This window comes from Nothoprocta perdicaria, unplaced genomic scaffold, assembly GCF_003342845.1.
Source record: "Nothoprocta perdicaria isolate Ctin4 unplaced genomic scaffold, notPer1 scaffold_43, whole genome shotgun sequence".
In the NCBI taxonomy this organism is placed as follows: domain Eukaryota; kingdom Metazoa; phylum Chordata; class Aves; order Tinamiformes; family Tinamidae; genus Nothoprocta; species Nothoprocta perdicaria.
The window spans coordinates 2879-17982 of NW_020455677.1; the positions used below are offsets into that span (position 1 = coordinate 2879).

Below are 15104 nucleotides of genomic sequence, written 5' to 3' on the forward strand. Positions count from 1 at the left end.
AAAGAAAGAAGAGACAGCACAATGACACTTCTATACTTTACACAAGCAAAGATTAAGGGCAGCATATATACATATTAAAAGAATAAAATAAACACACACAAGAGTTTGGGGAAGTGACAGGTATTTGCAACTACATCACAGTTCCACAGCACTGCTTTGATAATGCTGAGGTGAGGTTAGTATCTGCCCTTCCACTTGTCACACTTAAATCATTTTCCAACCCCTCTGAACAAATATGTATTTTGTGTTATATATATGTGCATGTTGTATGTATATATGTGTATAAAATATATAAATACCACATATGTATCTCTACTGAAACCGACCCATTAGTGGGACTGCAATAAGTATTTTAAATAGCAGGCAGATGTATTTAGGTTGCTCAGGAAAAATGCCAAACCAGTTGCCACCCGAGCACGTTCATCGGTCGAGCCGAGGCAAATGGCTCGACATCATTCATCAGGATGTGGGGGCTGCTGAGGCTTCACCTGCACCTCCCTTACTGAGGCACTGCTTATTGTGCAAGGGGTAAATTCTTCCCCGGATTAAAAGGGAAAAGTGCCTTTGATGAAAGGAGGCAAGTTTACTATACCTGAAAAGAGGAAGAATCAAATCAAAAGGCATCTTAACACCACCAATCTTCACCGAACAGTGAGTTTAAACACAAAAGTCAGTGGAGAGGAATTTTGAATTGATTTTGTTTACACACAGAAGAAACTGGCCATCTACTGCTTTTTTGAATAGTATCTTCCCTTTTCATGTTGGACTAGAATAAATTTTAATACTATAAAGAAGCATTTCAACAAGATAATTAGTAAAAGAAATAGAAAATGAACACTTTGTTAAAAAGCAGCATCAAAAAGTATCTTATCCAGATGCAAGGCAGCAAAATCCAGGTCCACCCAGGCTCTAGATTGCAAAGTTGTTTATTCATTTTCTCCTGTAATGAAGAGGTGCACATTTTTTTTGGACTGTAGCATTTGAGCTGTGCGATCTATGCCAACAACAGCAGCCAATTTCTGAGCATCATACTTGGAATAGAGGACAGTACAGGTCCAAGTGGCATCCACTCCACTGTCTGTAGCCTTCATCATATTACAAATCTCACTGTAGAAGTGGGGATAGGTTGGTAACTCGTAGAAAATGAGGTTCTTAATGCCTTTTATTGTGTACCTGCAGTAGGAAAGAAACAAATCACATTGGCCTGCAAATTTCCACAAAACGTGTAAGTTAGAACAGTCAATCCTATCTCAGTTCTCCTGATTTCCATCATTTTCAGTGCACATTAGTGTCATTAGCTCTGCTTGACAAACTCTGCATTGTGCACAGAAGACTAGTTCGTCACAGATGGAGTATTAAGAGCCCTAAGGCTGCCAGGCATTGTGACTCTCTGAAGTACAGAGTACCATGAGTTTCTACAGAACTCAGGTTCTTTGGCTTGAACTATAAGACAGCAAAGCCTGGTCAGGTTGAGGCTTCTAGAACAGTTCATATTTGACAAAAGAAAATATCTACTAACAGGAAAAAGAGTTCTATTAGAAATTTCCATAACAGCTCCAGTCAGGCTGTAGCAAACTTTCCAAGTTGTGCTGGCTGTCCACATCACATTATGGAACTAACTCCATGCTGTTTTTGAGACATTATGTAATATTCTGGTGCAAACACTAATTAAAGGCACAGTGAATCCCAGTTTGCAGCTCTCCTGACACCAGTGGAACTTGGCAGCGCTAAAATTCCTGAGTAAAGCCCTATTCATATCAAAACATTAGAAGTTCTGCAAGAGACTGCAGGCAATGTTAAAAAATCCCACATTATCTGAAAAGCTCTTAGTTTGGTTAAAGTCTCCAGACAGTTAGCTGTTCCAGAAAGCAATATAGCAATATCTATGTGATCTATGCCTAATGTCAGGCTCTACCTCCAAAACACACGCATGTCAAAGGAAAAGCCAGCCCACAGTTCACCTTTTGTAAAAGTGGAAGCGCTCAGTGAGCAGTAAGAACTGCTTTTCTCCTTTGAGGAAGAAACGCCTGGCTCTGCAGATGCCACCTTTTTTAGTGTATTCACAAATGTGGACAAAATTCAGCTCCTCTTTCTTGAAGTAATTTCGAAGACGCACATAGTCAAAATATGATGGAACATAGATGAGTGTGTGCGACATGATGGCGTCACGGTACTCAGGCAAAACTTTGTCAATGAAGAACTGGAACCTGAGAAGAGAACACAAAAATGTCTTAGCCAGAATGAACACTCACCTTCCATATACCGATAGGGTCTCACAGAGAAATATCAGACACACAAGATCACTGAGAATTCCCGTACTAGATTTTGCTGCTTTTACTTCTTACGGTTTCTACACTTGTACAAGATGAAAAGCAAAGGTTACATTGGTACTATGAAGATATGGCAGCCTGGTATTTCCTTCACAGAATCACAGACTGGGAGAGGTTGGAAGGGACGCCTAGAGATGATCTAGTCCACCCTCCCTGCTCACGCAGGGACACCTAGAGCTTTCTGTGGGCTTTATTCTCCAGTGCCTTTGGCATGAAGTCAGTACTCTCCAGCAGGGCCTAATTCACACCCAAAGGCTATCGAGGGCACACTTCTGTTGTGAATGCACTTTGGCCCTGTACCCTGCAGCAGCAGCACGCTCTGCTAGCTGAGCACATCTACATTTGCAGTCACTGAGGCACAGCAGAAGAGCCCACAAAGCACAGTACCTTCTATCTATTACTGAAGTTAAGCTCTCAACTTCCAGCCTCCGGAACACATGAGGAAGCTGCACCACAACCTGGCTGATGGAGCCGATCTGCGGTATGTTCCGGACGGCTACCTGCAAGATTAAAGAAAGACACTTAGGGAAGCAGTAAACGATGCTTTGAAAGTCACTCTGAGCACTTTCTGCTAGTGATTCATCTTCAGGCAATACTGCCTTTTTTTTTTTTTTTTTTCTTTTTAAAAAAAAGCTATATTTACACATATAAATATAACAGACCTATTAAAGATAGAATTGACTACTATAGATAGAATTGACTACTGATTATCTCCTGTCTTTCATACATCTGAGGTGGAAAACTCAAGTTCTCACTTTTCGTACTTCTCTCAGACGTAACATGTTTCTGAGCTTCCTTTTTTTATATTAGGAAATAAAGCAAGAAAATCGCTCACTTAAACAAATGAAACAAGATAATTTATGCAAGCATACAAAGTTAAGAACAAAACCAAACCTAGTTCGACACACAGCTGTTACTTGCAAAACAAAAGGATCAAGTCCTGCTACAAAAAGAGCAGTATTTCATAGTTTTGTCACAGCATCAGAAATATTGTGCATCATCAGAGAGATTCAAACTGAGACACCTGGCTAATGGAACCTGCTGGCACACAGAAAGTAAAACTCTTTGTAGAAGGGAACGTGGAAGGCTTCCGTGCGTTGGGTTTACTCCTCTCCCGCTTTACTACACCAGCATTTAAGGGAAGGATTTCAGGCTCTACGTGAACTTACCTGGCCCATGTAATTGAAGCAGTGCTTGTTGAAGATGGAGTTAATCTGGGGATCTGGAAGAGCACTGAAGAGCAGTGTCTGACGGTAGTACTTGGACCAGTTATTGAGATTCAGCATGCGCACTCGGGAGAAGTCTACCCCATGGGAATCCAGAGGCAGGAGGTTCGTGTGCTTCATCAGGTGCTGCACAAAAGGAAACACAGGCTCATCCTGTTGCTCCCATGCTGCAAGAGCCTCCACTGCAGCAGGAAAAGAGCAAGGACGAGTAAGGCAGCACAGAACAACCACCACAAATGCTCCCGACGCAACTGGAGCTGACAGACAACAGCAAGAACAGTTTGGTCTGGTCAGCGTTACGGTCTGGTCGGCGTTACCATCTGGTGCAGTCTCAGCTTCCAATTTTCTCCCACCTGGCATGGATAGCAGGATTTATGTTTGTTCGCATTAAGACAAGCTCAGGAACCTCAGGTCTATTCAAGAAAGCTTAAATGCACTTCTCTCACTCAGGGAAAATTCGGTTGGAAGTGAAAAAAAATCATAGCTCTTTGGCTTCACTGCTGTCTAAGCTGCTGCACTTCTTGTGCCCATAAAAAAAAAAACCAGGAAACAATTTCCAGGACACACACTTCAGATATTAAGCAGGCTCACATAACCTTCCTCAGATTCCTGAGAAAACAAGATTCCTTCTGGACTCTAAACTCCAGATATACAGTAATACCATGCTCTCAAAGCACCTAGCCCAGGTACCCTCAGGAGTGTTTTAATACGAAAAGAAACCTTTCATCTTTGGAAGTTTGATTAACCAAGAGTCAAGAATGTGGATTCTACTCCACACTATGCAAATCCTTGCACTATATTTTCATTACACATACAGAGAAGTCCTCCTACTGTTCTAGTTAGGACATGACTAATGTTTAACATCCCTCTACATTCAATGGAGAAAAGCAACAGCTCCCATTGCACAGCCTAATTTAGGTTCTTCCAGTAGGCAAGTTCCTTACATGGCTGCAATCTAAATGAGGCACTGGGCACTCAGACAACTGGCATCTTTTCGGCATGTTTTCTGCCAGGCATGATTAAAGAAATCATCATTATCTCATCCTGCAAGGTAACTACAACTGTCCAAAAACAAACAAACAAAAAAAACACCACACAACCCCACCCATCCACAAGCCCTGATGAAGTTTACCAGTAAGGCACCAAATACAAAGATTTACAGGGTATAGGTGGTGATGAATACTACCAAAATCCACAGGTGGATTATTCTGAGCATGAGAAAATACCAGGCTTAAGGGAAGGAAGGATATGCATCAGGAAGACCATCAGCAAGAAAATGCCTATAACCCTTCACTTCTGGAAAAAAAAAAGTTGCGTCAGAACAAGACACAGTAAGTCAAAAACAGTATAAGTGAAAACCCACCTGAACATGTTCCCAATTCTGCATCAGGTAAATATCTGCTTGGTCAATTATGAGAATTTCTATAGATGACAGAAAATCAAAATCTCTTTTCTTCTCTCCCTCCGCGCCAATAACAGTCCTCATGCCCAGGGGAGAGGCAATGATGATGTCTGAGGAGTAAAACGGCGCGTACAACCTCATGCTCTTTTGGAGAATCGCAACCCCTGTCCAAAAAAAGCCAACAACAGTGTTTTAGTAAAGTCAGTCACCAACTTATTTTCTTCTAGAGCCATCTGTAACCAAAACTGCTTACATTTCCTCTCCCTTCACACGTACCAAGGGCTCAACAAAACAATTCTAGCCAGAATTCTTATTTTGCTGAAAATCTACCTTCCCTTCCACTGTTCCCCTCATACTCCATATTAGTCTATCTGGGAAAAAAACCAAAAAGTAGATTTGCATGGAGTGCAGTAACCTCAGTAACATGCTTCCCCCCAGATTCTTCATACTCAGAATGATGCTTTTGAACAGAAACAGATTTTTCTCTACTTCCAACTGAAATTTGGAGGAAAGGCGGGCCGAATACGAAAGACAAATGTGTTCTTGCACAAACACAAACAAGAAATCCTCCCAGAAGCTGAGCTGTGAGAGTGGAAACTCATTTCTTGCCTTTGATTTTTATCATCGTAATCTGGCATGAAAGACTCAGTGGAGATCTCCTGAAAGCAGAGACTGCTTTCCTTCACAGGACCACAAGAGTCATCAACATTCTCACCTCCGTGTGCGGAGCCAACTATCATGGGCACAATGGAAGAGGTTTTTAAGAACTTCACCCATACATCAATAACCACCTCTCCTGCTCTCTTATTTAACCCAATGATAAACATTAAGAAACTGTCACAAATGGCTCAATTTCCAAGGTATGACTGGTTGCAGAACACATTAGCACATATGGAGTTTAAGCTGAACAACTTTTTTTGTTGTTATTGTTAAGAATGTGAAACAATGACTTCAGCAAGGTCATTTAAAGTACATAAGAAATGTACTTGAAATTACATTTTAGTGCTAAATTCACAAAGTGTGAAGCACAATAATTCCACTGCTTCTGCAGGCACCAGCACAGTAAGTTTCTTCAAGCACTTCTTCACAATAAGTGGATCAAGCAGACTGTAGTATGGGAAGGGATTGAAAAGAAGTTATTTTGCTCCAGAAAGTAAGATGCTCTCAGCAAGACAGATATTCACTTGAAAAGAAAGAATGAGTGGGAACTGCTTGCGTCCTCCACTGTATCATTAAATCTCTTGGGATGCCAATTTACGCTTTAAGGGGCAATAATTTTAAGAGCTTCTTATCTGTCAAGAGAAGTTAGAAGAACTGCCTACTCATCCTGGCAGCTCCAGCAACGAAGCTGCTAGCTAATTCTCTCCATACCGAGTTACCAAACCAGCATGAAAGCACAATATTATGAAAGAGACTTAAAATTTGCTACTCTGCCAATGGTCCTTCTTGCTCGCTATCGCTCTTCGCATGCAAGAAAACCATAGGCAGTACCACAGAAAATTGCTTTGCTCAGTATCAAGCTTCAAATTTTGTTCCAGTTAATATGGACTACATAATAAATTGTAAGCAAGCTCATCTAGCCTGAAAGGTTTTCTTATGTAAAAGTTTGTTGAATAATCAAGACTACTAGAGATATGGGCAATTGTGCCACTATAATGCAATCACTGAATTCTGATTTAAGTGCTTCTGAATGTGATGTGGAGAAAAAAAAAAAAAAAAAAAACACATTAGTTTCATGTTTCTTTTTCAAGTTTTGGCAAGGCAGGGAATATTTTGCCAATCCAAATAGAGCATAAGATCCTCTGAATCTGAAGTCTCATTAGAGCTTCCAGTCCTAATGGTGACTTTCAGCCATCTAGGAAGAACTAGTTCAGATGACTCCTGGCTTCTTTGCAAGTAAAAGATGATCAGTTTGGTGGGTCAGTACCGATTCTGAAGTGGTCATCGATGTTGCCAGCAAAGACAGCTTCATAGTCTTCGGGTCTTTTCAGGTTGGGGGGCTTCTCTTCTGGGTCAGAGCCAAACTCCCCCTTGAAGCGCTTCTTATTGCTCACATCTATTTTTTTGTCACTGTTCACTTCCAGGAGACTGATGAGGTTGTGCACAATTCGCAACGCGCATTCCCGAAAGGGCACCACCATCAGTACCTGCATACAGACCAACACGTTACAACAGAACAGCCCTTAAAATACAAATATCCACATGCTAAGTAACTATCCATTGTGTTAAGCAATTATTTTGACTCAGACCTGTACCTATTAGGTCTCCCGACAACCAAAGAGAAATGACAAAACCCCAGTGTAACAAGCAGACCTGTGCCATACAGCAGAAGCACATGCTCTGTGCCGAAACAGGTCCCCAGTTTTTGACTCCCTCATCGTGTGCCCCCGATAAGCTTCTTGGAGTAAAGGCAGACAGAGCCCAATGGGTTGCAGAACAGGCAAAATTAGGCCATCCAGCAAGGAGGGAGAATGCCCTTGTCAGCAGCTCAGCCTATTTCTCCAGCTCACACATAGAGCATCACTACCAGGAACTTAACACCAGGCACAGCCTCCTGTGCTCCCCACCTAAACAAGTGGCAGCATTTTCAGTCTCCCAGCTCTACCAAATTGCACAATATGTGGGTAAGGGCAAAGTTTCATTCTTGAGTGTGTGGCAACAGCAGCTCATCATGCAGAGAGATTTGGGGAGCCTAAGTGGCAAGTTACCACTGAAACAAAAACAGAAGCATTTGCCAGGGGTGCAGGAAATACTGAAATCTGGCTTTGAAACTATTCAGCAGGTAAATTGGCACCACCTGTGACAGGTCAGCCAAAACCAACTCTAACTAGTTATCAACTAGAGGAAACTGTGGATTAGTGAGATGTACTCCAAAAAAATGATGTTTTTAACCGTGGGAGAGAGAGTACAGCTCTCATCACACAACAGGAGCGTGGGTGAGTCTCCCACTAAAGTAGGCTGTACTAAAGAGGAGTGCCTGGAGCAAAGCACAACATGGTGGGACAAGGGGAAGGCAGAAGGAACTAGCTGAGCTCTTCCAGGAGACCAAGGCCATGCAAACCAGTCCTTACAAGTGGATAAGGACAAGAAAACAATCCCCTGAGACATCCCACATGGGTGACAGCCTCCACTAACTGCACTAATATTGATGATGAATGCGGAGACGCTTTCAACAGTGGCAGGTTCAGAAATGGAAGCAGAAGGCAACAGGTCAGTCTGCAGCAATAACAGGACGTGGAGAAAGGTAAGCCAAGCTCACCACAGAAAGAGGTTGACTGACAAACTTATACTCTCTACCACTTCTAACAGGGTATTTGCCCTGGCCCAACGCAGACAGCTGCCAGGCACAACGCAGGGATATATAAAGGCACACACCTGGGAACATGCCGCACAACAGAGTGGCAATGGATATATTTCACCATAAAACACTGGGACTTTTATGTGGTCTGACCAAACACTCTAGGTAGAGGGGAATCACAGAGTAAGTTCTCTTACCTTAGGTCTAGTGAGTCCTTGATCTCTGTATTCATCAGTATCAATCCCTGGCTTTCGGTCCCTTCGTTTAGCATTATTGCTAAGCACCTGGGCATTTGCCTTCAGGACATGGTTCAGTGCATGCAGGCAATAAGCAAGGCGAATTTCTTCTCCATTTGTTAAAGCAGTGCTTTCTGGATAGAACAAGTCCCTGTATGTATTCATGATGCAGAAGAGCTCTCTTTGTAGCGGAGTAAAACAGGAATCATACGATTTGTTCAGCGAGGAGAGCAACTGTTTGTTCACTTTTGGCCAAGTGACCTCTAAAGGCTTGTGAAGATGAAGCTGCTTCATATCAACTTCTTTGTCTGGCTTTAAGGTTTTCTGTTTCTCCAAAGTGGATGAAAAAGTTAGCTGGCCCAGCCTTGGCCACTAAAAGAAAAGAAGAGTCAAATGCATCAAGCTTCATACAGCTAAAGCACACCACTACTGACGTCAGTTTAATAAAGTTCATCAAGTTTGAAAAAATTATATTTTCATAATACAAATCAAAATCATTCCTTCAACTATGCAGTATCTTTTTTTCCTTTAATACACAATGGAAAATAAGAATTTCCTTATTTAACAACAAACAACAACTGTTGAACAAGATGGCAATCACAACACTCCTTTCATAAATGAAAAAGGAAGAGAAAGGAAGTCACTTCTGGCCAACTTGAGCTTGCAAATCAACGGCACAAAACATGGACAAGACAAGAGCACAGGTGTCCACTTCTGCTTATAGATTAACCACTCTGCATTATTTAAAGAAAAAAAAATCAATTAGGGACTAACCCCAGAAGTCTGGGGTCCATTACCAAATGCCAGTCCAGATGGAGACTGTTTAATTTCCAGAGGGAAAGCTGTAGTAAGGGGAAGAATAAATCTTTCAGCTTCTTGCCATGTAAGTTGTCTCAACCTATTTCTGCAAAATAGCTACATGAAACTAGCCAAAGATAGGTAGTATATTGCTTCAGGTGGCACTGAGGAAGAAAAAGTACAGTTTGCTCTGAATAACCATTGGACACCTTTCAATGAATGCCACCCAGCATATGGCTGACCAGAACGCAAGGCAAACCTCCAAAACAAAACCAGGCATGAAAAGGTTAGGAAGCAACTGTTTGTCTAAAAGTTAATATTTGAAAAATAACATTATTTCAAGCAATGAAATGTTTTCTAATACTGTAATCGATGCATTAATTCCAAAGTTAACAATTGAATATTGGAATTTACCTTTACCTGCGTGCAAATATACACGCTTTATCTTTATAAAGCCATTCCGAAACAAAAAGATTAAGCTTTGACGCTCTGTACTTTTAAGACTACACACAGTCCCTTCAAATTCAGTCACAGAGCAAGTCCCTGGGATTGTGCTGTTACCCTTCAAAGTCACCTGTTCCATCCAGGCTCAAAAGTAGTACCTGTGGCTTCACAATTACAGATAAGACTCTAAACCTAAGTTTCTCTGACGTGTCACTTTATGCCTACATTACAGCTGACTTTAGATTCAAGTGTAATTTAGTGCTGAGCAAAGAATAAAACAACCTGACAAAGCCTTGACAACACCAATGGCAACAGCTAATAACAATTAAGAATTTACTTGCATAAAAAGATTATTTTAATCCCAGAATCTTCAGGAACTCCGGACAGCTTCAGAAAACTATTACCTTTATTTGACTTGAAGACTTAGAAAGTGTAGACATTTTTTCTACTTCTTTTTCTTCCATTTCTTTGTCCATATGTTGCTTAAATGGGTCTGTTTAAAACAAAACAAAATAAAGAAAAAAACCACAGAATTATTGTAGCTAATACTATAACTGAGTTTCAGAATGGATTTGTCAAGGACAGTATTTCTCTGCTGGCTAACCTAAATCTAGTTATTCCAGAACACTTTGAGACAGAGACAGGATGTCAAATTCTCTCTACAAAAACAAAAGAAAGATTTGACAGACTACTTCTTATTTATTTATAATAAAAAAAGACATTCCTCTGGATGTACTACCATTTTCAATAACAAGAGCTGGACAGTAAAGCAGTATGCAGCCAGGAAAACTGCTGTGACAGTGTGCAGTGGGAAGTCCACAGTGATCTTCAGTCTTTAGCTCCTTTTTCAGTTAAGACCAACACAGACTATTAAAAAAAAAAATCACATGATATTTCAAGACACAGGCATGCACAAGTCACATGCAAAGCTTATTTTGAAAACCAAACCCTGTGTATTGATTGCTAAGAGGAGCTACACATGCATAAAGTAAAATAATAAGAACATTAATGCCTGATACCCAGCCCACGTACAAGCTGTCCAGGCAGAAGTCAAGACACTTGCTAGTCATGATGTTGCCAAGAATATCTCCTCAGGAATGCAGATAAATGAGATATCATTTAATTGCAATTTAGGCTCACTCTGCAATGCGTTTTAATGATACCAGCATTGGTTACACAAAGTAAAAGGAATGAAGTAAAGTATTTCGAGAGATTCTAGCGACAATAGAACTATCACCTGGGCTATTTTATTCATCTTCTGTAAAACAATTACATGAACCCACTGAAAAGCATTGCCTCCTCTACAGGCTGAACAAAGCTGTGTGATACTGTGTGATGCATTTGGAGGTGGTGGTTTTCATTAGAATGCAATGCCAACAGCATAAGTAATATTCTCAGGGTAACAAGAATGAGCTGGGTCTCCCCCCCACCACCACCACATGGCCCTGTGATGCTTTCACTCACTTCATGTATCAGCCAGGCTGTCCCCCAGATCTGATATCAGCTGCTGCTCTAGGGTGATAAGCCAGCACCAGGGATGCAGGGATGCTGCAAATATATTCCCCTCTCGCACACGATGCCATCCGACGTGAATACGACATCGCATAAAATATGAACAGAAGCTCTGCGAGTGCTAGCACAGGGTATAACCATTTAGAGCTCACACAGGGGGACAACTCCAGTCCCAGGGCTCAGACTGCCCCCCCTGAGCACACCACACCGTTCAGAGGTTCTCGTCCCACATCTGCAGTTCCTGACATTTCATCTTAAGAAGTCAGGACAGCAACCACACAGATCCTGTTAGTGTGGGCTAAGGAAGACCCATGCAGAATCCCTCAGTTTTAGTGGGCTAACGCAATACCCGCTGCATTAGCTTTAATGTCCTTTACATAACCAGCTCACACGTGGAAGATAAAATGTGTAGTGTACCAGAAGCTCTACAGCATGTCGTTAGGGAGTTCCACAACTTGCACGTCTTTACAGATGCTCCTCTAGAGACACATCACTAAACAGAAACATACTGTGAGTTACCTTCTGAAGAGGCTTGTGTGGTGCTGCTCCTTCTCTCATCTGCATCGTGATCTCCACTCTCCTCTTCCATGAAATTGTTTTCCAAGCTGAATTCAGATTCATGTTTCACATCAGTGAACTCCTCAATTACTCCATGTCTAGGGTCATGTGACACGTCTGCACCATCAGCCTGCTCCTCACCAAGTGTCTGCCCTGCTGCAGCTGTGATTTGTTGGAAAGAGAAATAAGTGAAGTTCTCCTGGAAGAGTTGCTATCTATAGCTACCTTTTATTGTCTAGGTTGTTAATTTTTAGTTACTAGATCTTTTTTTCTTCAAATTACCTAAATTCCCCCCCAAAAAAAACCAAAAAACAGACCAAAACAGACAAAAAGCGGTAGTGCACTTTGCAGTAACATAGACTTTGGTCTCACCAGTCATATGCTGCACAGTACATGACATACATTGCCCTAGGGAAGGATTTAAGATATATTCTATTCAGAGCTTAGAAGTTTCAGTTGCCAAAGACCCTAACTTTTTAAAAATTATAAAATGTTGAGTCCTCCTTCCCACATTTTTCCCCACAGATAAACGAGTTTCTCTCCTTTTAAAGGAGGTGCTTTTCTTTAAATATTCTTTCCCCTACCACAAGGCAAACCCTTCTCTCCTCCCTGTGGCAGCAGCCAAACCAGATGCTGTGCGAGACAACAGCTTGCGTTTTGCAGCACGAGAGGAAGCAGCCCTGGTACCCTGCTCCTTGCGGATTCCCCCTCGCTGCCGCGCCAACAACATCTGAGGGAAACATCAGCGGGCTGTCTGCCGGAACACGAGCAATCAGCTTCTCCCCTGCTAAATCCTCCAGCAGCTGCTGCTGCCACCCACACAGCGGCAGCGGAGCAACAGTCTCTCCAGAGCAGAAGAGCACCCAGCCAACAAGCCAGGCTAAACCAGGAGTCTTGCTAAGACAGCTACTTTCAAATTTGCTACTTGAAATATTTTTTAGCAATGCAAAGGAGAAGACAAAATACCTTCTTTATCTGGCATATCATTCTCATCTTCTTCACCACCTTCTGCTTCTCCATTCTCTTGGTACTCTTCACTGTCCACTTCTGTGCCACTTTCCCCAGCTTCTTCCGATTCACTTTCATCATCGTCATCATCATCATCTTCACTCTCAGACTCAGGAGAGGTCTTCAATGTAGCCAGCAGTTTGTGATACACTGAGGCCTGCTCAGGTTCAGTCTCCGAATCACTTTCGGCACTTGATTTATCTGAATTCTCAGACTGGAAATGAAAACAGAAGCATAAGAGCAAGAACAGTAACAACCTATGGACTGGTAGACAACATCCCAATACGCTTCCTCTAGCTCCTTCTCCCAGCCTATCCTTACTTAGATGCAATGGAGAATTTCAAGAAATACCCTATTTTATGCAACTGGTTATGCTGGACATCTCTATTCAAATTTTGGAAATACCTTAGCACACTTAGACACATATGAATTTCAACAACAACAAAAAAAATACACACAATACACTTGAAGGTAATTCTATTCTTAAGATCTTACTCAGCAAGTATTTCAGAAATTCCAAATATCATAATGTTAGGCTAAATTACCAAACTACTGGCAAGAATCAAAGTTTATGGGTGCCATATTTTTGTTCCTTATAAACACTGGTATGTTATATCAATGAAGTCTTGTTGAATGTCTGTATGAATGAAGATAGTCTCCAGTTACAAGAATCTGTCCACCCTTCCTTATCTCTAACAAATTCAATTACTAGTTTTTAAAATACTGACTAACGAGTAGATCGTTCTGCACCGATTTAACTCAGGTCAGCACATCAAACAGATCAGCACGAAACGTGGCACACTCAGTCTCCACCAAGTCAGTGCATGTGAGCGCCACGCTCTTACTAAAGCACTGCTGAATTCTCCTAAGAAAACCACACACAGAGCAACACAGAACTGCAGAACAACACACATATCCAACTAGTACTTTACTTCTTCCTTTCTTCCCAAAGGGAACATCAGTATATAAAATACTAATTAAAAAAAAAAAAAAAAAAAAAAAGGAACATTTTTTTTTCACACCGAAACTGCAAAGCTATTCAAAGTTCAATCAAGATCTATCAAAAACTTTCAAATTTTTAATTAATCTGAGGGTAAATGAGGGTAACAAGCCCTCACTTAAACCCAAGGTACAGCATTGGCTCTCTAAAGCGGTGCACATTAACATACTCCTTCAGACAACAGAAAAGTCTGTTGTTGAGCAGAGAACAAAACATTTTTTTCTAATTTTCACTAAAGGGGTCTGTGTAAACAAAGTTCAATAGTGTTTAAATAATTAAAAAATACACTTTTCATCAGGACCAAGCCATACGCAAAAAAAAAACCAAATGAGATCAGCAGGGCTATTTCCTGCTGCTTCTGCCCTCTCATGGTATCAGTTTTGACTTAGAACCTGCACAGAAGAATTAAAAACTTTCTTCCTCCTAAAGGCAGCTTTTCTAAACATAATAACTAAATCTGTCCGAATTTGCAATGTGAAATGCTAAGTGTTGTTCTGTTGTCAGTTGAGTGACAAGAGGGAATTGAGGAATAAGAAAAAAAAAATCTCTTACCAGGTCACAGATTTGAGTTGCTTCTGGTCTTTCGGAAACCCTGAAAAGAGAGCACTGAAATACTGTACTCTGTCAGGGGTGTTAAACACGGCAGAAAACAGGAGACAGGGAGAAGGAAGGGAATAGTCAAGCTATACAAGCCTCAGTGAAGTTAAAGTTTGAAACAGAAGCTTTGTGCACTCCCCATTTCCAAAAACAACAGCCTCAGCTCTTGGCCTCAGCATGAGGCACCTGAATGCTAAAACTGTTTAAGGAAAAAACAAAAAAAAAAAAACAAAAACAAACAAACAAAAAAAAAACCCCAAACTTCCACTCATTTTCCAGCTTTAATTATAAGGTCACGTGTTACAAAGCATCTATTCACACAGGTGAAAACTGAAAAAGAGCTTCAGAAATTTCTTACACAGTATCTAGGGGGTCTGGAGAAGGAGAGAAAATAAAACAAAACAAAACAAGAACCCCACCATGTGTAAAGGGCATCCCACCAGCCCAGAGGTACCAGCGAGAGGGCAGCAGAAAGGCGTTTAAAGGAGCATGGAAGCGAGAGAGGCTACAAGGATCTCCGGAGCTGGGGAGGAAGCGGGACCGGCGTGGCCTACACGAGATGGCTATCGGGAAGCAGGACCGAGGGAAGACGAGATCGGCCTCGGTGCTCATGGGCGGCTGCGATTACCCAGCTGGCCGGGCCTCTGCACCCAGGCGGCAGCAGCCAAGCTCGGGCTTTATTACGAGCAAAGTTT

The 15104-nt window shown here is 41.6% G+C and overlaps 1 protein-coding gene across 1 annotated transcript in view; it reads right to left on the reverse strand.

Moving 5' to 3' along the window:
• Nucleotides 1-288: 288 nt before the first annotated feature.
• LOC112953275 (digestive organ expansion factor homolog) overlaps nt 289-15104 on the reverse strand; it is a 16629-nt gene continuing 1813 nt past the window's right edge. Inside the window, exons 2-12 of the mRNA XM_026046303.1 lie at nt 14365-14433; nt 12771-13026; nt 11766-11966; nt 10139-10227; nt 8454-8864; nt 6886-7105; nt 4920-5122; nt 3500-3682; nt 2718-2830; nt 1962-2207; nt 289-1173 (exon numbers count right to left, since the gene is read on the reverse strand). Of these exons, the coding sequence (XP_025902088.1) occupies nt 927-1173; nt 1962-2207; nt 2718-2830; nt 3500-3682; nt 4920-5122; nt 6886-7105; nt 8454-8864; nt 10139-10227; nt 11766-11966; nt 12771-13026; nt 14365-14433 (2238 nt within the window). The 3' untranslated portion in view covers nt 289-926. The remainder of the gene's footprint in view (nt 1174-1961; nt 2208-2717; nt 2831-3499; nt 3683-4919; nt 5123-6885; nt 7106-8453; nt 8865-10138; nt 10228-11765; nt 11967-12770; nt 13027-14364; nt 14434-15104) is intronic.